Here is a 21339-nt window from a genome sequence, read left to right on the forward strand (position 1 = left end):
CAGTTCAAGATTTGATTCACCATTTTACGGTCAAATCAATTTGTCTAGCCTAATTTTGACAAAAATAATACGATTTAATCGATTATACGTATTAAATTTTAATTATTAAAAAAATCTTTATAAAAAGACGTTTTGAGCATCTTTATTTGAGTGACTTTACGAGAGTCGATACTCTTGTAAGAAGTTTTCAAGTTCGAGCTTGAAAAATCAAAGATTCATTGTTAGTAAAATTGTATTAATTTCTCGAATACTCTTAAAAAGAAATTATTGATAGTTCTCTAATTATAATTATAAAAAAAAAACAAAAAAATGAACTTATAATGTATTTATATAGAATAAATCTTTAAAATGTTATACTTTAGTGATTTTTTTCAATTAACAAAAAATATTAAACACCATTTTTTTCTTCAATAAACAAGAGAGAGTTGGGGTAGGTTTGGGAGGTTGTTGTACCCTAATATAAAACTGCATGTGCATGTGAGCGTCGCCATAGTTAGGTACATTGTAAATAAACAAACCACGTGTGTCGGTGGAAGCAAAGACATTCTTCCATCTAGTAACGTCGTTTTTCCCATATTTTTCATATTCATGCTAAAGTATCGTTTTTATCCCTAACGTTTGGGATAAGTCCTATTTATATTCCTAACGTTTAAATCGTTCTATTTATATCTTTAACGTTTATAAAAGTGATTCAATGTTATCCTACTATCAATTATACTAAACAAATTAGATTATATTTTTCAATTATTCTCATTTGAATGTATTCATTCTCAATTAGGTCTCATTTGGATGTGGTCGATTTTAATATTATACCTACTATTTGTGTTTAGATTCAATTATGTCCCTAAAAAAGTGAATTATATAAATGTTGTAGGAATTAGTTTTAACATTTAATGAGCTATTTTTTATAGTAGATCATTGATTCTATCCCAAACATTTGTATTTTAACTTTAAGAAGAGATTTTTAAAACTCAAACTAAAGCGTTCATGATGTGTAATTGACGGTAAGATAACATTGAATCACTTTTACAAACGTTATACAAATAGGACGATTTAAACTTTAGGAATACAAATAGAATTTACCCCAAAAGTTGGGACAAAAATGATATTTTACTCTAGTATAAATATGTACCAGAAACGATTAACACACACTACATCGCCTATATAAAATATTAGAAGGAAAGAAAACTGGGTGCGTGAGTGAATTAATTACTTCGTTAGTTAGTTATTGTGTTCATTCACTTGGCGCGCAACCAAATTCAATGGCGCCAGCTTCTGTGCTTCCCAATTTGAAATGGTTGCCACTGAATTCCAAATTCAATATCAAGAGCCAACTCCAAACAAGCAACATTGACGTTGACACGGTTAAGCTTCCCGAGAAAACCCGCAACTCGAGAGTCTTGATCCTTGGTGGAACGGGTCGGGTCGGTGGATCCACCGCCATTGCCCTCTCCAACCTCTGCCCTGACCTCCGCATTGTCGTCGCCGGTCGAAACAGGTCTCTCTCTGTTATATACAATAATTAATTACTAACTGTGAATAGGAATCGTTAATTCAATTAAATCACGGTAACAATAATAGGGAGAGAGGTGAAGCTATGGTTGCAAAACTGGGGGGCAATTCTGGTTTTTCTCAGGTTGATATGAATGATGAAAATTCACTCCAAAATGCTCTTCAAGGTATCGTACTCTTAGTTTTTTTGGTGACTTACCTACTCTTAATTATTTAGTCAATTAAAAAGTCAACCATGAAAATGCAGAGGTGGATCTTGTGGTTCATGCGGCGGGGCCGTTCCAAAAAGAAGAAAAATGCAGCGTGCTTGAAGCAGCCATAAACACCAAGACGGCATATGTTGATATCTGCGATGACACAAAGTATGCGTGGCGTGCTAAGTCCTTTATGAGAAGAGCATTAGGCGCTAATGTTCCAGCCATAACTACCGGAGGATTATGCCCCGGACTCAGCACAGGTACGGTTCCAACTTCTAACTGTTATTATTCCTTATTTTACTCACTCACTCACTGAAACTACTTTCTTAGTCATGGCGGCAGAGTTAGTCCGCGCTGCACTAAGTGAAAGTGATCAAGATAAGCCAGAAAGCCTAAGGTCATCATTCTTATCTCTTAGTCTCCTACCTGTTGCCATTATTGAAAACAAAAACAATAAGTTTTTTTTAATAAAATTTTAAAATATAAAATACTGAAAATAAGAATAAAAAATAAAAACACAAATTCTTATATTTTATATAAAAAATTTAAATAATAATAAAAAGATATGTTAATTAAATTCTAAAAAAAAAACTCATTTCATTATTTTTATCTAAAGCTAATAATTGAGAATAATTAAAAGATGCATATATATTCGAATGCATGTACATAAGTATATATTGTTGGTTCACAGGTTCTCCTACTATATATCTGGAACTGGTGGTGCTGGTCCAGCCGTGTTGCTTGGTAGCCTCTTCTTGTTGGGGGAGGAAGTAGTTGCATATAGCAAAGGTTGGTGTCTACATACTTTCTCTACATTATATTTCATTTCATAATTAAAGTTTAAAAATTTTATAAATGATAGACGCCTATTTAATTAGGATAGGATTATGCTACGTATATATTAAAATCAGCCACCAAAATCCGCTATTAATATAAAATACTTGTTGAAATACAAATACATATTGAAAATAAATTAAACCACATATGTATTTATATACAAATACATTAGTGACTAATTTTAGTGTACAAATAGTATTTCTCGTTAAGATATTGTTGTTCCTACCAAATTTTGTTACATAATCCGGTATTAGGGTTTAGGATATAAGGTTGCGTTTGATTATGAGAACATGATAAGATAAAATATTAAAAATAAAATATAAAAAGTAGAAATACAAAATTTAATATTTTTATATTTTGTGTATTGATAAACTAAAATAAATTATGAAAATTTAATTTTTTTTTATGTTTTTAATAAAAAATTTTGAGAAAAAAATAATTATAAAAAATTAATAAGAATAATAAAAAATAAAAAATAAATTGTGTCTTTTATTAGTATTTTTGTGTCTTTTTAAGATAGATAAAAAATACTCTACTTCAATATTTTTGGATATAATATTTTTATTCATGTCTCATCTATCAAAAATATATTAAAATAAATTAAACCACATATATTTATATATAAATATATTAGTGATTGATTTTAATGACTAATTTTAGGGTACGAATAGCATTATTAAAGGGCATTATTAGATCAAAGGATCATTGGATTTTTTATTTTAATAAGTAAACTAAATATAATAATTATTGAAATAAATAATTTAAAAAATATTTATTGAAATAAATACTCTTCTTATCTCGTTTATACTATAAACGAAAAAAATTTGCACGTAAATATGTGTATTTTTTCAATTTTTATATATCTCGTTTACAATGTAAATGAGATACATGAAAAATTATCTCGTTTACACTGTAAACGAGATATATGTATTTAAAAATATAAAAATATATTTTTAAAAATAATAAAAAATATTAATAATTTAAATTGGACCAAACTATTAAAAATGAAATGTTTCAAATAATAGAAAAGATGAACGATTTTAAATAATAGAGAAGATAAAATAAGCACGTTAACACGTTTACTTGTAAAGCACATAAGTGCACTTTTTTCTAACTACCAATTATTAATACATTTTCTTCTTCCATGTTCACTTATTTTTTTGTTTATTGTATGGGAGTACATAAAAATTTGAAATATAATTTAAGTAGAAAAGATTTCATATTCTACGCCAATAGAGTATGCATTAACTAGGTCATCAAATAAATCACGTATATTTAAATTATATTTCAAATTTTTAAATAGTGGGTAGTTAGAAAAAATGCAACCACAACTAAGAACTTGATGTCTGTATGCTTCGATTTTGTCAAGCTCTTATTGTTGTTGGAGAATAGTAGTACTGACTTATTGTCACAAAATATCTTTAATGATTTTTTAATGTCATCTACTATACGAAGTTCAGTGACAAAATTTCGTAACCATATGCCATGAAATCGGAATCAGAGTATCCAATAATCTCCAAATTTTCTGATCTCCGATAAGTAAATATGTAATCATTTGTTCTCTTTAGATAACGCAATACGCGTTTAACAGCTACCCAATGATCTATGCCCGAATTGCTCAAGTATCTACCCAATACTCCCACTATAAATGATATATCAGAATGTGTGCAGATTTGAGCATACATTAAATTTCCTAGTGCTGATGCATAAGGTTTATCATGCATTGCTGTCTTAAGATTATTTTGGGGCATTGCTTGAGACTAAACTTGTCTCCTTTAGTTTCGGGTGTGTCCATTGGTCTACAACTTTCCATGACATATCTACTTAAAATACTTTTGATATAGTTCTTTTGTGATAATCTAAGAATACCTTGAGAGTGATCTCTTAGTATCTCGATTTCTAATACAAAAGAGGCATCGCCATAAAAATTTTTTAGTTTCATGTGACAAGCCTATATCGTTACTGGCAAGTAGAATGTCATCAACATATAAGACCAAAAATATGTATTTACTCTCACTGAACTTGCGGTATACAATCTATAATATTTACCTCAAAACTATATGAGGTAATGACCTGATTAAACTTGTGATACCATTGACGGGAAGCTTGTTTGCGATCATATATGGATTTTCTTCTTTCTCTGTTGGATCTTCTTAATAACACTTCTTGAGGTTGTTGAGCTTGCTGTATGGGTTGGGATTGAAGAGGATTCTCATTATTTTCTTGTACTGTAACTGAATCTACAATAGGATTTTCATTGTATATGCTCTTGTACTATAACTGTATCTTGAACAATAATAGGCACAAGGACCTGATCATTGTCAGTTACAGAATCCTCATCAAAAGCAACATTCCTAATATTTCCTTCCCCCAAACTCAACATCCTCAAGAAATCTCGCATTTTCCGTCTCAAAATAGACCTTGATGTAGGATTGTAAAATTTGTACCCCGTGAGTGCTCAGCGTAACCAACAAAGTAGCAACTAGTTGTCCTTGATTCAAATTTTCTTTCATGTTGCCTATAAGGTCGCGCTTCAGTTGAACATTCCCAAATATGCAAATGCTTTATACTGGGCCTTTTCCTAATCCAAATTTCATATGGAGTTTTGTTAATTGCTTTGCTTGGCACCCTATTAAGGATGTACACTGCGATCTTTAAGGCTTCTCGCCAAAGTGATTCAGGCAAAGAAGAATGACTAATCATACTTCTCACCATGTCCTTAAGAGTTCGGTTCCTTCGCTCTGCAATACCATTCATACTAGGTTTGCCTGGCATGGTATATTGCGGAACAATACCACACTCCTCTAGGAAAAGAGCAAAATGTCCGGGACGTTGCTCACCTGAACCGTCATATCTTCCGTAGTATTCACCACCACGATCATATTTGATAGCTTTAATTTTCTTTCCAAGTTGAAGTTCAACTTCAGCTTTGAAAGACTTGAAAATATCCAAGGTTTGAGACTTTTCATGAATTAAATATAGATACCCGTAACGAGAGTAATCATCTATGAACGTAATAAAGTACCGTTGTCCATTCCAAGAGACAGTAGAGAATGGGCCACATATATCGGTATGTATCAGTTTTAAGACATCTTTAGCTCTCTCGGCACCTAATTTCCTTTCGTTTGTCCTTTTCCCCTTTATGCACTCAATGAAGACTTCAAAGTCCGCCAAATTTAGGGGTCCAAGAATTTCATCCGACACGAGCCTCTGAATTCTCTGTTTAGAGATGTGACCTAGGTGTTTGTGCCATAATGATGCCGAATTCTCATTTAGTTTTCGTTTTGTATCCGTTTGCAGTATTTCATTATTATAGGAATTTAAGTCAAGCCTATATAGATTATCCACCAAATGACCAGAGCAAATATTATTCGAATTATAAACGAGATTGACTTTATTGTCTCCGAACAAGCAAAAATAACCTGATTTGTCCAAACGAGAAACATAAACCAAATTCCGTCTAAATGACGGTACATAAAACGTCTCTAATAAATCTAAGTAAAATCCACTCATGGAACATAATCTAAATGTTCCTATAGCTTCGACTGCAACTATATTGCCATCTACCCCATAGATGTATCTTTCAGCATCACTTGGCAGTCGGCTCCACAGGCAATCCTGCATAGTAACACTTACATGAGTAGTAGCAGCAGAATCTACCCATCAAGTATCAACAGGTGTATAACTTAAACTAGCCTCAGAACAAACGAAAGTAAGAATTATACCCTTCTTTACATGCCAAGTGACATATTTGGTACAATCCTTCTTCATATGTCCCACCTTCTTACAGAAGAAACAGATTGAAACTTGATCCTGTTTCTTAGCCTTTTTCTGCTGAAAAGGCACATCCGCAGTAGTATCACGCTTTCTTTTATACTGAGAAGATGAAGTCATGTGAGCACTTTCAGTCTTATCTTGCTGTAGCCTCTCTTTTTCTTGCACACAGTGAGATATAAGCTCATTTAAGGACCAAGTGTCATTCAGAGTGTTATAATTCACTTTGAATTGCCCAAAATGTGCAGGAAGGGAAATCAAAATGAAATGCATAAATAAATCTTCAGACAACTCTAACTTTAGTGCTTTCAATTTTGAAGTAAGATGAGACATTTCCATAATATACTCCCTTATGTTCCCTTTACTTTTACACCTTATGGAGACAATTTTGCTCAAAAGGCTACTTGTCTCCGCCTTTTCATTCTTAGTAAAAAAAATTTCAACATCTTTCAGTAACTGTTTGGCATCTTTATCCTGAGTAATAGAGCCCCGAAACGCCTCAGGAATTGAGCGTTTCACGATCATAATGTTCATTCGATTGGATCTCTCTCACTTCTCTATTTTAACCTCATTGAGATTTTCTGGAGTGGAAGTGGGTTTCTCCTCTGGAAGAGCTATATCCAGATCCATACAACTGAAGACAACTGTATTAATAGTGGGCACTTTAAGAGTGCACTTATGTGTTTTCCAAGTAAACGTGTTAATCTTTATTATTTAAAATGGACTGATTATCTTCCATTTTATTTAAAATTGTACATCTTCTCTATTATTTGAAACATTCTATTTTTAATAGTTTGGTCTAGTTTAAATTATTAATATTTTTATTATTTTTAAAATTTATATTTAATTATTTATAAATACATTTATTTCGTTTATACTGTAAACGAGATACATGAAAAATGATCTCATTTACCGTGTAAACGAGATAAGAGAAGGATATTTATTTCGGTAAATATTTTTTAAATTATTTATTTCAATAATTATTATAATTAATTTATTTATTAAAATAAAAAATCCGAGGATCACTGCTCCTACTAAATCTATGTAGTTGGATATTAGAGTTTTTAATTTCCCACTAAATCTTGGTATTTATATAAGTTTTAACCTTCACACTTATCATTTAGTAGGCTATGATGTATGTTTGTTTGAGTAAAACGTCGTACTTTAGAATTAAGTTGGTTTTATTCACAAATATAATACCCAGTCATATAACATATACATATAGGATACATTTATAGCAAAATCTAGTTTATGACGATAATCTAACAAGATGTTTCTCTATTTAATTTATATGTGTAAATTACACTAGAGAAGTTGGATGCTCCCGTAACCTAGACTAATTTTTTTAAAAGAAGTAATATAATTAAGTAGCGAGTATGCCATTTTATTATTTGGTTAAATTTAATTCATTTACTTTTAATAAATAAAATTAATTTTGACTAAATATTAAATCATTATTTTACTATTTGTTCAAAACTTATCTTTTATTCTACATATAAATTAAAATTGAAGTTCATCAAATACTAGCATTTTTTCACGTATTAATTATATTTATATTATACAAATTCTTTTTATCATATATTTCAATATAACACTTTTCCCCTTCATTTTCTCTTGATCGAAATAAGTTATGCATACACACAAGTATATATATAGATATATATTTTTCTCTTTATTTTCTTTGTTTTTATTCATCCAATCAATGTGTAAATAATAAAGCTGGAATGTTCAACTAGGAGAAAAGGTCAAACTGGAGCCATACAGTGGAAAGCTCAATGTTGATTTTGAAGAAGGAATTGGCAAAAGAGACGTTTATCTAATGTAAGTTTTTCCATATATATCGAAAGTATTTTATCTTAATAAATATAAAATTATCGATTTTTTTATAACAAAAAAAATATTAACTAAAAACTGTTAAAACTTATTATTTTTATTTTTATTTAATATATTTATAATAAATAAATATTAAATAAAATAAATTTAAAATATTTTTTTAACATTACTATAATAATTAATAAATCGTTATTTACTCATAAGTACTTCAAAAGAATCCAAAAAAATCTAATTTTGTATTCTTTTTCTTTTTCTTTTTTCCTCTTCTTTTTTTTCAACATGTTTTTAACGTTGCTTCTTCTCTTTTTCATGTGTTATTTATACAAAAATTCTATTTTTTTTTTAAATAATTGAAACTTTTCTGTTAGTATTATAAAATTGATGTGTTGTTAATATTTATAATTTATTAAAAAAAGACTTGCCACTCAATATTTATCAAATCTATTTATATATTTTAAGAGAAATAATTTATAATATAGTATTAAAATCTTTAATAATAGAAAAAAAATTTAGAATTTGATTTTGACTATCCTGTCTTTCAAGATAGAAGTAGGGATTATTTGTTTGTGCAGTTAAGGGAAGTACTTATTTAAAAAATGAAAAATATTTTGTATTATATATTTAAAGAGAACATTTTATTAAAAAAAACTATTTGGGTATGATAAATATTTAAGTTTTCTATGTAAAATTAAAATTATGGTAAGGAGAAAAAAACTATTTTCCATAATATGATATTTTTGAAAAATTAAAAGGTGTAATTATTGTTTTATTATATATATATATATATATATATATATATAGGTATAAAATAAAATAATTTTGTTCATACCCTGACCCAATAGTAAGGCCCAGGTCCAAACGAAAGGCCCAATCCAGAGGATTGAGCCTCGCCCTGCACCGACCTTCGCCCTACGAAGTTGGTCCCTACCACAACTTGCTCTAAAGAAGTCGGGACGAAGATTAGCTGGCAGATAAACACCCATTCAAATGAGTAACTGCCCCTAAAATCTCTCTACCCACTTCCAAGTGACATATCTCAACCTCCCTAAGATAAAGGGACGGTTATCCACCTTAAATGGCGGAACTACTCCAACGGTGGTTATGGGTTCACCACTATAAATACACTGACACTTCTCAGCTATCTCAGAGGCCCAATACTCTCTAGACCTGTTTTGCTCCCTTTGCTGACTTTGGCATCGGAGTGTCTTTGCAGGTACCACCCCTCATTCTCTCACACGGAAGTCGGACGGGGGCCTTGGATCATAAACCCATTCGGAGGCTTCCTCATTCAGACGATTGGGCCAGCCAAGCTAATCCAACCCAATAATCTCTGGTTACCCACCGTAACATTGGCGCTGTTGCCGGGGACCCGAGAGATCAGCCAGTAATGGCGGACGTATCCCAGGAAGATGGTCATGTAGCGTCGGATTCCGAACAAGAGAATCCAGATATCGGAAACAACGACGCAGACCCAACCCTCCACCAAGGAACCAGTGACCAACACAGGGAAGGCACATCCGGACTTAAAAAATCCGAAGGCAAATTCCTCGGAGGGGCGTGAATCGGAAAAAGATGGACCATCCCATGCAACTGAGCTTATGAGGTTAGTCCATGTCAACCAAAGTCGCTTAGAACAGTTAGAGCAGGAGCGGGAGCGACAAAGGGCGACAGAGAAAAACCTAAAAGAGGAGATGGAACGGCGAAAAAAGTTAGAGAAAAAACTCTTAAAGTTAGAATCCTCCCTCAAAGGTCGGAACTCCCGTGACGATCGAGAAGAGTCGCCCCCAGGAGGGGAGGACCCTTTTAGTGAGGACATAATGAGGGCAAAAGTTTCAAGAAACTTTAAAAGCCCTGATATGGACCTTTATGACAGAACCACAAATCCGAAGCATCATTTAAGCAATTTTAAAAGTCGGATGTATCTGGCTGATGCTTCTGATGCGACGCGCTGCAAATCTTTCCCGACCACCTTATCGAAAGCAGCGATGAAGTGGTTCGATAGCCTCCCTCCAAGGTCGGTCACCAACTTCGAGGACCTCTCGAGGAAGTTTCTAATGAGGTTCTCCATTCAAAAAGATAAAGTAAAGCATGCACCAAGCCTCCTGGGAATAAAGCAGGAGGTCGGAGAACCTCTATGGGATTATATGGAAAGGTTCAACAAAGCATGCTTAGAGATTCAAGATCTGCCCACCGAGGCAGTCATCATGGGGCTAGTAAATGGACTCAGAGAAGGTCCCTTCTCACAGTCCATATCAAAAAGGCACCCCACCTCCTTAAGTGATGTACAAGAACGAGCTGAAAAGTACATCAACATGGAGGAAAATGCCAGACTGAGAGAGTCGAGCTCACGACCTGGGCACCTTCCCTCAATAAAGGAGAGAGAAAGGGAGCCCAAGAAGAAAGAAGACCTTGGTCCCGACAGACCCAGGAAATATCACTCTTATACTCCCCTGATGGTTTCTATAGTGGACGTATACAGAGAAATTTGCAATACTGAAAGGCTGCCACCTCCCAGGCCCATTAAAAATAAAAAAGGCGGGAGTCGCAGCGATTACTGTGAGTACCATAAAATATATGGTCACTCAACAAATGACTGTTACGACCTTAAAAATGTGATAGAAAAGTTGGCCAGAGAAGGCCGACTAGACAGATATCTCATAGAAAGGTCGGACAATCATGGGAAGAGAAAGCGAGATGACACAGATAGAAGAGACCCTCCACCGCAGACTCTGGAGAGACATATACATATGATCTCAGGTGGATTCGCGGGAGGGGGACTCACCAAGTCCTCTCGCAAAAGACACCTCAAGCGAGTCTACCAGGTCGAAAATGAATCACCCGACCTTCCTACCGTCTCATTTACAAAGGAAGATGGGCAAGGAGTAATCCCTGGACACGACGATCCAGTGGTGATAATTATGATCATAGCCAATGCCCATCTCCACAGAACTCTAGTGGACCAAGGAAGCTCGGCAGACATCATTTTCAAGCCCGCGTTTGACAAACTAGGGCTAGGTGATACGCCAATAAAACCACTGGGATTTCTACCCCTCCACACTACCTTCGGAAAGGAGGAAAAGTCCAAAACTCTGAGCATAGACTTCATAGTCATCGACGTGGGGTCAGCATACAATGCCCTAATCGGCATAACTACCCTAAATTGACTCGGAGCGGTGGTGTCTACCCCCCATCTCTGCATGAAATTTCCGACACCTGCGGGAATAGCAACGGTGCGGGGAGACCAGAAGTTGGCAAGAAAGTGCTACAATGAAAGCTTGAACCTGAGGGGAAAAGGCAAAGAGGTTCACACCATAGAGCTCGGTGGTGCAAGGGCCAAAGAAGAGCTACGACCACAGCCAGGAGGAAAAACTGAAGAAATACAGGTCGGCGAAGAGGAAGGGAAGAATACCAACATAGGAGCCAGCCTAGGGGAAACCCTGAAGCAAGGGTTGACTAAGCTCCTAAGAGATAATTCTGACCTCTTCGCCTGGAAAGCTTCCGACATGCCCGAGATAGACCCCAAGCTCATGTCCCATAAGCTCTCGGTACACCCGGGATCCCGACCTATACAACAGAAAAGGCGCAAGCTCGGCCCGGAACGAGTCCTAGTAGTGGAAGAGCAAGTGCAGGCACTCCTAGAAGCCGGCTTCATTAGAGAAGTTAAATATCCAACATGGCTAGCAAATGTAGTGCTGGTCAAGAAGCAAAACGGCAAATGGAGGATGTGTGTCGACTACACCGACTTAAATAAGGCATGTCCCAAAGACCCTTATCCACTCCGAAGTATTGATACCTTAGTAGATTCTAGCTAGGGATATCAATAATTGTCGTTCATGGATGCCTATTCAGGATATAACCAAATCTCAATGCATGAGCCGGACCAGGAGAAAACATCATTCATCACGCCCAGAGCAAATTTTTGCTACGTGGTCATGCCATTTGGATTAAAAAATACAGGGGCCACATACCAAAGGCTGATGAACAAGGTGTTTGCTCCCTACCTCGAGAGCTTAATGGAAGTCTATGTAGACGACATGCTAGTGAAAACCAAGGAAGAAACCGACCTCTTGGCAGACCTCTCGCAAGTATTTAACACCATAAGGTTACACGGGATGAGGCTAAATCCCGCAAAGTGTACCTTCGCGGTGGAGGCTGGAAAGTTCCTAGGGCTTATGCTAACACAGAGAGGGATCGAAGCAAATCCCGATAAGTGTAAAGCTATCCTGGAAATGAAGAGCCCGACTTGCTTAAGAGAGGTTCAGCAACTGAATGGCCGACTTGCAGCCCTCTCCAGATTTTTGGTAGGATCGGCACTGAAATCCCTTCCACTGTTTTCTTTATTAAGAAAGGGATGCCAGTTCGAATGGACTCCAGAATGCGAAGGAGCGTTCCAGGAGTTCAAAAGGTTCCTGAGCCAACCACCAATCCTAACCCGACCTCTAGTCGGGAAAGACCTCGTCCTATATTTGTCCGTAGCAGACAAAGCTGTTGCGTCAGCCCTGGTAAGGGAGGACGAGGTCAGACAGCATCCAGTTTACTTCATCAGCAAAGTTCTACAGGGCCCCGAGCTAAGGTACCACAAAATAGAGAAGTTTGCCTACTCCTTAGTAATAGCCTCACGAAGGTTACGGCCTTACTTCCAAGCACATACAATAAAAGTCCGAACGAACCAACCCATGAAGCAAATCCTCCAAAAGACGGATGTTGCAGGGAGAATGGTTCAATGGACAATAGAGCTCTCCGAGTTTGACCTGAAGTACGAAACTCGGACAGCAATCAAAGCCCAATGCCTCACCGACTTCATAGCAGAATACGCGGGAGATCAAGAGGAAAAGCCAACTACATGGGAACTTTATGTAGACGGATCCTCAAACAAGACAGGAAGTGGTGCAGGCATAATACTGGCTGACGAAAGGGGAACTCAAATAGAGGTATCCCTCAAATTTGAATTCCCAGCTTCAAATAATCAGGCAGAATATGAAGCCCTGATTGTGGGATTGAAGCTGGCCGAAGAAGTCGGTGCAACAAAAGTGATGATATACAGTGACTCTCAGGTGGTGACCTCCCAGATAAATGGAGAGTATCAGGCCAAAGACCCAAACATGAAGAGATACCTGGAAAAAACTCTGGAGTACCTCGGGCACTTTGCGGAAACCGAGGTTAAGCATATAACTCGGGACCTCAATAGCAGAGCAGACGCCCTCTCCAAGTTAGTAAGTACTAAGCCAGGAGGGAATAATAGAAGCCTGATCCAGGAAACTCTCCAAGAGCCCTCTGTGGTGAAAGCAGAGGACAAACAAGATGTCCTTGAGGTATCCGGGCTAAACCTCGGATGGATGAATCCTTTGGTCGAATACCTAAAATTTGACATCCTCCCCAAGGAGGAAAAAGAGGCTAAGAAAATCCGGAGGGAAGCACAATATTACACTCTGGTGAAAAACATCCTTTATACAAGAGGAATATCAACGCCATTGTTGAAGTGCGTACCAACCTCAAGGACCACTGAAGTGCTAGAGGAAGTCCATAATGGGATCTGCGAAAACCATCTCGGAGCCAGGTCGCTAGCCAGGAAAGTAATCCGAGCTGGATTCTACTGGCCGACCTTGCAGAAAGATGCCACAGAATTTGTGAAAAAATGCCAACCATGCCAAATGCATGCAAATTTCCACGTGGCTCCCCCCGAGGAGCTCATTAGTATAACTTCTCCATGGCCCTTCGCAAAATGGGGAATGGATTTGTTAGGTCCTTTTCCCCAGGCGCCAGGACAAGTCAAATACCTGATCGTGGGAATAGATTACTTCACAAAGTGGATAGAAGCAGAACCATTAGCCACCATCACAGCCCAAAGAAGTCGGAGGTTCCTCTACAAAAATATCATCACAAGGTATGGAATACCTTATTACGGAACTCAGTTCACTGACTCTACCTTCAGAAGCCTAGTGGCCAGTATGAAAATCAAATACCAGTTCACCTCGGTGGAACATCCACAAGCCAATGGACAAGCCGAAGCAGCCAACAAAGTCATACTGGCAGGGCTGAAGAAAAGACTACAAGATGCAAAAGGAGCTTGGACAGAAGAACTTCCCCAAGTGTTGTGGGCTTATCGGACGACACCCCAATCAGCCACTCGAGAAACACCCTTCCGACTTGTCTATGGGCGTAGAAGCTATGATACCAGTGGAAATCAGCGAGCAAAGCCCAAGGGTGATTCTCCATGATGAAATCGGGAACATACAGGGGCACAAAGAGGAGCTTGAATTGCTCCTCGAAGTCCGAGAACAAGCCTAGATAAGAGAAGCGGCATTGAAACAAAGGATGACTACCAGGTATAACAAAAAAGTCGTTCGAAGGAGTTTCGCCCCAAACGATTTGGTCTTGATCAGAAACGACATTGGAGTCAACAAATCGGGGGAAGGCAAGCTAGCAGCTAATTGAAAAGGACCCTATAAAGTTAGCGAGGTCTTAGGAAAAGGTTATTATAAGGTGACCGACCTGAACGGCACCAAGTTACCAAGGTCGTGGCATGCTTGTAACATGAAAAGGTACTATAGTTAAAAGCGAACTCTACTCCCTGATGTACTCTTTTCCCAACTTTACGATTTTTTCCCAAAAGTCAAAGGATTTTTTCTGAAGAAGGGTTTTTAACGAGGCATCATAGTAGAGGCTAAGGGAGAATAGATTACTAAAAGCCCTTAGTAGCAATAAAGTACCTTCCCAAATAAATAAAGATCTTTTTACAAAGTCTCTTATAAATTCCCCTTTTGTTTATTTTTCTCTCTACGAAACGCGCCGACTTAAGCTCGACAAAACGTGAAAATCCCATGAACCGACCTAGATGGTCGTCAGGATAAAACGACGAGGTACAAGTCGGCGTAAAGAGGTTATAAAAGTTGATCGTGAGAAACTCGGAGATATCCCGACTCATAAGTTGAGGTGAAAATCCGAGTAGAAAAGAAAACGCATTGCAAAAATAACCTAAGTCATAAAAACTCAAAAAAATCAAAGTTGAGTATTGGGAATAGCAAAAAGAGATAAAAAAAACTTATCAAAAAGCCTAAAGACTGTCCTAAAGTCCTTAAAAGCAAAAAGGCTTAGAAGGACAGACAAGCCAAAGAAAAGATTTGCAGAAAAGATCAAGGGAACTTCAATCAAAACCAGAAAAGCATATACACCAAAAGTAACTGAAACACTTACCCAAAAAAGGGGATTTTCTGTTAAATAAAACCCTTATCCAAAAAGGGCACTTATCAATATTTTGTTTACAGCCTTAAAAGGCCAATGTCAAAAAACAACCACCACAAATATAAAAGAGTTTAAAAAAGAGGGGACCCACAGGCCGAGCCCCATATAGCCAACAATTCTTTTCAAGCATTACCGCCAGGAGTAGTCGGATCACCACCAGAGTCGGGAAGAGTAGTCGGAGCGCCATCAGGTCCAGGAAGGGGAGTATCCATCGGAGACGGAGAGGAGGTACTCGGAGCCTTCGAGGAACTTGGAGCATCCTTTGGACGAGGAGGGGACTTAACGATTCTCTATCCCCAAGTCTTCAAATCTGACTCAGTGACATGCTTGGGAGAGGGAGGAGGATAAACTATGGCACCATCAATGACGACCTTGTCAGGATCCAAAGGAGAGAGATCCAGGTCGGGAGCAAGGACTCTTACCTGCTCCTTAAAAATCCTCCAGGCCTCCTCGTCCCCCTCAGCAATAGAGTCCTCCAACTCGGCGTAGGCATTCCCAGAATTCAACAAATCCTTCCTCACAGCCACGAGGTCCTCAAATAAACTCGAATAACTCTCCTGCGCCTTCTTCCTCAAGCCCTCCTCCATATTGCATTGGGCTTGCAACTTGTTCTCCTTCTCCCGAAGGCCATCCCTCTCCTCCTTCAACTTAGCGACCTCCTTCTTCAACTCCTCCTCATGTTTCCGATATATGAGAAGCCTTTCCTCCAGCTCTTCAACCCTCGAGGTTGAACCCAGAGAGCTAAGAGGAGTCTTCTCAAAAATATCAAGGAACTTGGCATAAACCCCTGCCTCCCTGATGCTCTCCTCAGCCAGAATAGTAAGGTGGTTCCGAATAGAAACATCATCCATACCTATACGGGTATGGGGGTAGATGTACTTCCGGATAAATGCAGGAGCATCCGCCTTAGCCTCACCTTCAAAAGAAGAGCCAGGCTCTAAAGCCTTGCGCTTCTTCTTCTCTGGCTCAGGGGAAGGTCAGGGGGAAGGGGGCGGCTGAGAAGAAGCCAAGGAAGAAATAACGATGGGTTGAGAAGGAGTCCCCAAATTTCAGGGAGGAGGAGGAAGAGGAGAACTAGTTACCCTGGCGCCGCCAATCCTGGCACGGGACCTCGCCTTGGCCTCCTGGACTCTCTGGTAAGACTCACTAGAATTTTTTTTCGCCATCTCTGTAAAAACAATTAGTAGCCAAAAAGTCAGACAAGTCGGAAATCAAGTAGATAAATAAAAACTACCTAGTTGTGTCTGGACAAAGGTCGGAGACCCCTGGAGAAATTTTTTGGTATCCAGATATGGGACCCTCCCCCATACTTCTCGGAGGATCCCTACAATGGCTGCCTCCACCTCATCTAGATCGTCCAAACCATATTTCTCACAGGGGGAGGCCTCTAACCAGTACAAGGGAAAGCGAGGAGAAGAATTCTCATCCAAGAAAAAGGGGTGGTGACCCTCTATGGCTTGAACTTTGAAAAAATAATTTTTGAAGTCATGGAAAGATTCATCAAAAAGGGTGAAGACCCTCCGACCTTGTATATCTCGGAAGGACACTCATTGCTGCTTGTTATTTTGCCCACTGAAGGGCTTGGTCATGTGGAAAAGAAAAAAGAAAATCCTCAAAGAAGTCGGAAATTCCAAGGCACGGCTGATAAACTGATAAATTTTTAGAAAGCCCCAAGAATTGGGATGAAGCTGGGTAGGTGCAACACGGCAGTGATGTAAAACAGCAACCTCAAAATCAGAGAAAGGGAGAAAAATGTCCAGTCGGGTGATCATACTCTCATACATATAAAAGAAATGAGGGGCTGCCTCTGAAGCCCTCCCAAAGCAAACCCGGTCTTCCGGACCCGGGGCAAGCAGTTCATACTTTGGCTCATCCTCATCAGAGGTGCAGAGCCGGTGCCGAGTGCAAAGGCCAGTTATAAAATCAGTGTCAACCAGAGTTTCCTCTCCTAAGACTGTGACATCGACCCACTGAGCAAGAATTTCTACAGAAGACATTTCTTTTCCTAAAAAGGTGAGTAAAACCTACAAAGGAAAAAGAAAAGAAAATAAAAAACATAGTCTCTAAGGGGAATACGGAATCAAAGCCTACGAATCAACTTCTCTCTATCTAAAGAATAAAAGCATGCAAACAGAAAGAACATCGTAAAAAGAAGAAAAGACTAACCTTTATCTGGAAATAAGGTAGAGGAAGATAAAAGTCTTCAAACAAGGGTGCTCCACGAACGGATGAGAAGAAGAAAATTTGAAAAATCGTAGAAACGAAGCAACGAAAGAGAAGGAAAGTATTTATAAAAACGTTAGGGGCATAATGGTAAAAACGGAAGCAATCATTAATGGGTGCACCGTTACCAAGACAATCCCTACGCAAACCTCTAACGGACGCGACGTTTGATTAGACGTAACTGTGAAAATCAAAAGTCACGAAAAGTCACGTCGGTTCCAAACCATCACATCGGTTCTCCAACAAGTCGGCTACAACCCCGAGTATAATACTCGTACCCAAGTCTTAAAAGAAATTGGGCTCGAGTAGGGGCACTGTTCATACCTTGGCCCAATAGTAAGGCCCAGGTCCAAACGAAAGGCCCAATCCAGAGGATTGAGCCTCGCCCTGCACCGACCTTCGCCCTACGAAGTCGGTCCCTACCACGACTTGCTCTAAAGAAGTCGGGACGAAGATTAGCTAGCAGATAAACACCCATTCAAATGAGTAACTGCCCCTAAAATCTCTCTACCCACTTCCAAGTGCCATATCTCAACCTCCCTAAGATAAAGGGACGGTTATCCACCTTAAATGGCGAAACTACTCCAACGGTGGTTATGGGTTCACCACTATAAATACACTGACACTTCTCAGGTATCTCAGAGGCCCAATACTCTCTAGACCTGTTTTGCTCCCTTTGCTGACTTTGGCATCGGAGTGTCTTTGCAAGTACCACCCCCCATTCTCTCACACGGAAGTCGGATGGGGGCCTTGGATCATAAACCCATTCGGAGGCTTCCTCATTCAGACGATTGGGCCAGCCAAGCTAATCCAACCCAATAATCTCCGGTTACCCACCATAACAAATTTCATAAATTTTTAATAAAATACACTATGTTATCTTTTTAATGAAATTTTAATAAAAATAATGTATTTTTATAATATATATATATATATTGGATTTAACAAATAATAATCATAATTTAATTTACTTTCATTCTATAGCGGTTAGAAATTTTAATTTTAAATGAACATATTCGTCCTTAGCAAAAAACTGTTTGTAAAACAAAATAATACTAAATTATAATTATGTCCTTTTTCATATCGTTAGCAAAGTTGAAATGTAACTTGTGTGAAGATCATATCCTGCTCTATAAAAAGCCTCCCACTAATTGATTTAATTGAGAAAATGATACCCGGAAAAATGATACATTTTTATCAAAATACACAAAACACATCATCATTTCACAATATCATATTTTAAGAAAAATAAAAAAATGTGAAAAAAAAAAAAAAAGAAAAGCATGTGGATGATAGACTTGGTCTACTTAACAAAGTTAAATCTTTCTCCAAATACAATTTTCCATTTAATTATCCTTAAACATTTGCTTTTATTCTTGAAAATTAAGATTACACTTCAATCATGGTATTCAGGAATTTACCAGAGGTTAGATGTGCTTATGAGAATCTAGGAGTGCCAACTGTTAGTGCTCGATTTGGATCAGCACCATTTTTCTGGAATTGGGGAATGGAAAATTTGACCAAAGTTCTTCCTTTGGTATGCTCCTGAATCATAAGCTTTAATTTGTTGCTAACAGTATTCCTTTAGAATATCTTGAAATATGTATAATAATGGTGCCAATAGAGCTGAAAAGTGAACACAAACTACACTAATTAAGTAAAATATTATGATTTGCTTGTGTTAATTATTTTAGCACGATATAGAGTACTCTGGTTGGATTTGAAATCTTAGTTTCAATTGGTATGAGCTGTGTTTAATGATTTAATCTACTACATCATATGATAATATCGCCCATAAATGATTATCTAGAACGTAAATATTTGTAAAATAATATAACAATATTGAATTAAATAAGTTCTGAAATTATATTAAAATTGAAATTAAGCGACTCTAATTCAATTTTAAAATTGTGCTAAAAAAATGAGAAATATCGCGTATTTATGTAGTGTTTGTTTTTAGATATTAAAACTGAGATTGGATGATTGCTACTTAGTATTATATATTAGAACTAAAATTTTAGATTTGAAACACAAAAGTTCAATTTTTAAGTATCTCTAGAAAACAGGAATACAAATAACTTAAATTTTTGAGATTGGAAATTGAATCTTTAATAATTTTTTTTAAATATTTTCATTTAACTTTTCAAATTTTAAATCTATTTTTCATTTTTCGTATTTATCTTAAACCAAATATGATACTTAGACATAACTCAATCTAGTACATTTTACACTAAACACAATACTATAACTTAATTTAGTCTCTATCTTTCAGTCTTTCAATTTCTGTCTCTGAATCTCAGTCTCTCTTTCAAATGCAGTCTTGTAAACTACCTAAAAATCTTGTTTCAAAGAGGCGCGAGACTTATAATAATTATTATTTGAACCATAACCCTGAGTATCAACAAGCAATACTGAAACTAACTCCACTGTTTTCTTTCTTCTCTGCCTACTATTAATATAATTGAGGAGTATATGTTATTCTCTTTTCTTCACACAATTGAGTAAACGATGCAGGAATTTCTGAGAGACAGGAGTAAAGTGGGAAGGTTGGTTGAATTATTTGGTCCTTTAATTGAAGCAGTTGATGGGATTGTCGGGGAACATATATCAATGAGGGTGAGGCAAATAAGTAGAAATATTGTGAAAATAGTGCTCCTTTAATCGTTCTTTTAATTTTCTTTTCTTTTCAAAAATGGCAGAACTGTTGTTATAGATGTTCTTAACAGGTTGATTTGGAGTGTGCAAGTGACCGCAGCAGGGTTGCCATCTTCAGTCACAGGAAACTTTCCACGTAATTTACATTGACAATTGCCACTTTATTTGCATTTCGTACATAAATTAAATTAGCTTTTGACACATTCTTAATTTATGTATATAATTTCTTTGGATGCTATGTAAGTAGTGTTTTGAAGTACTATATATGGTACAACATACAAGTTTTTAAACTCGGATTGAATATATGGTATGTTATTAGTTATGACAAGGCTTATTATAATAATGACCCTTTTATGAATGATATTATCATAATAAAAGTGATAATATTTATTCACTAACAATTAATGCTACGTGTACGTTCTTCCAGAGCTGCAGGAATTGCAACAGCAGCATTTGCACTTGCGATTCTAGAAGGAAGCACAGAGCCTGGTGTTTGGTTTCCTGATGAGGTATGCATTATTGCATTTACAGTGTTTTCCTTTTTTTTGGGGGGGGCACATTTTAGACTTATAACATGAACATTTCACCACAAAAGTAATTTTTTTTCTTTTTCTTTTAATCTGAATATAATTATATAATTAAATTCTATATGCAGGTTCAAGGACTTGCAATTGAGGCCAGAGAAGTTCTTCTCAAGCGTGCTAGCCAGGGTACATTTAACTTTGTAATGAACAGGTGAACTTTTAAAACTTATTTATTGTTGACTTTCTTTGCAAAATTTTTATTTATGCCATTTTATTTGCTTTTTTCTCTTCATTTCTGAGTACTCAGATCACCATGGACGATTGAAACAAATCCAAAGGAGCACGGATTAGGAATATATGTATGAGCTGGGATCCAAACGTGAAATTCAGTAAAATTATTTTGTTGTACTGATAGGTGTACAATGTAATCGCTTATCAAAGGTGTACAATGTAATGAATGTATAGTCCATGAGAGATGATTAATGGAAAAGAAGCTATAACTTTCTTATGTTATACGGAACTAAGATGTTGATTTGACCATG

General features: G+C 36.9%; 1 protein-coding gene and 1 long non-coding RNA gene across 3 annotated transcripts; one reads left to right on the top strand and one right to left on the bottom strand.

Annotated features, from left to right (window-relative positions):
- Positions 1 to 1036: 1036 nt before the first annotated feature.
- On the bottom strand, positions 1037 to 1833 carry LOC140177850 (uncharacterized). Its single transcript, XR_011869350.1, has 2 exons — positions 1712 to 1833; positions 1037 to 1506 (listed from the first exon to the last, which is right to left on the bottom strand). It is a non-coding gene; the product is annotated as an uncharacterized lncRNA (long non-coding RNA).
- Positions 1197 to 21310, top strand: LOC112737177 (uncharacterized). 2 transcript variants are annotated; one of them, XM_025786946.3, is made up of 12 exons: positions 1197 to 1498; positions 1582 to 1679; positions 1760 to 1969; positions 2040 to 2106; positions 2401 to 2498; positions 8057 to 8141; positions 19032 to 19155; positions 20133 to 20234; positions 20345 to 20409; positions 20701 to 20782; positions 20929 to 21008; positions 21105 to 21310. In XM_025786946.3, exons 1-12 carry the CDS (start codon positions 1263 to 1265, stop codon positions 21160 to 21162), a joined length of 1305 nt encoding a protein of 434 aa, XP_025642731.1. In that variant the 5' UTR covers positions 1197 to 1262; the 3' UTR covers positions 21163 to 21310. The 2 variants fall into 2 exon arrangements, with proteins under 2 accessions (XP_025642731.1, XP_072067309.1); XM_072211208.1 differs by having other exon boundaries at positions 1263 to 1498; positions 2052 to 2106.
- Positions 21311 to 21339: the final 29 nt, after the last annotated feature.

This window comes from Arachis hypogaea, chromosome 13 (genome assembly GCF_003086295.3).
Source record: "Arachis hypogaea cultivar Tifrunner chromosome 13, arahy.Tifrunner.gnm2.J5K5, whole genome shotgun sequence".
Lineage (NCBI taxonomy): Eukaryota > Viridiplantae > Streptophyta > Magnoliopsida > Fabales > Fabaceae > Arachis > Arachis hypogaea.

Excerpts from the sequence above, each read along its gene's own strand:
- LOC112737177 (XM_025786946.3), top strand. The coding sequence starts at position 1,263 with ATGGCGCCAGCTTCTGTGCTTCCCAATTTGAAATGGTTGCCACTGAAT. Across the intron at positions 1,680-1,759 it reads ACTCCAAAATGCTCTTCAAG|AGGTGGATCTTGTGGTTCAT; the intron begins GTATCGTACTCT and ends ATGAAAATGCAG. Across the intron at positions 8,142-19,031 it reads AAAAGAGACGTTTATCTAAT|GAATTTACCAGAGGTTAGAT; the intron begins GTAAGTTTTTCC and ends CATGGTATTCAG.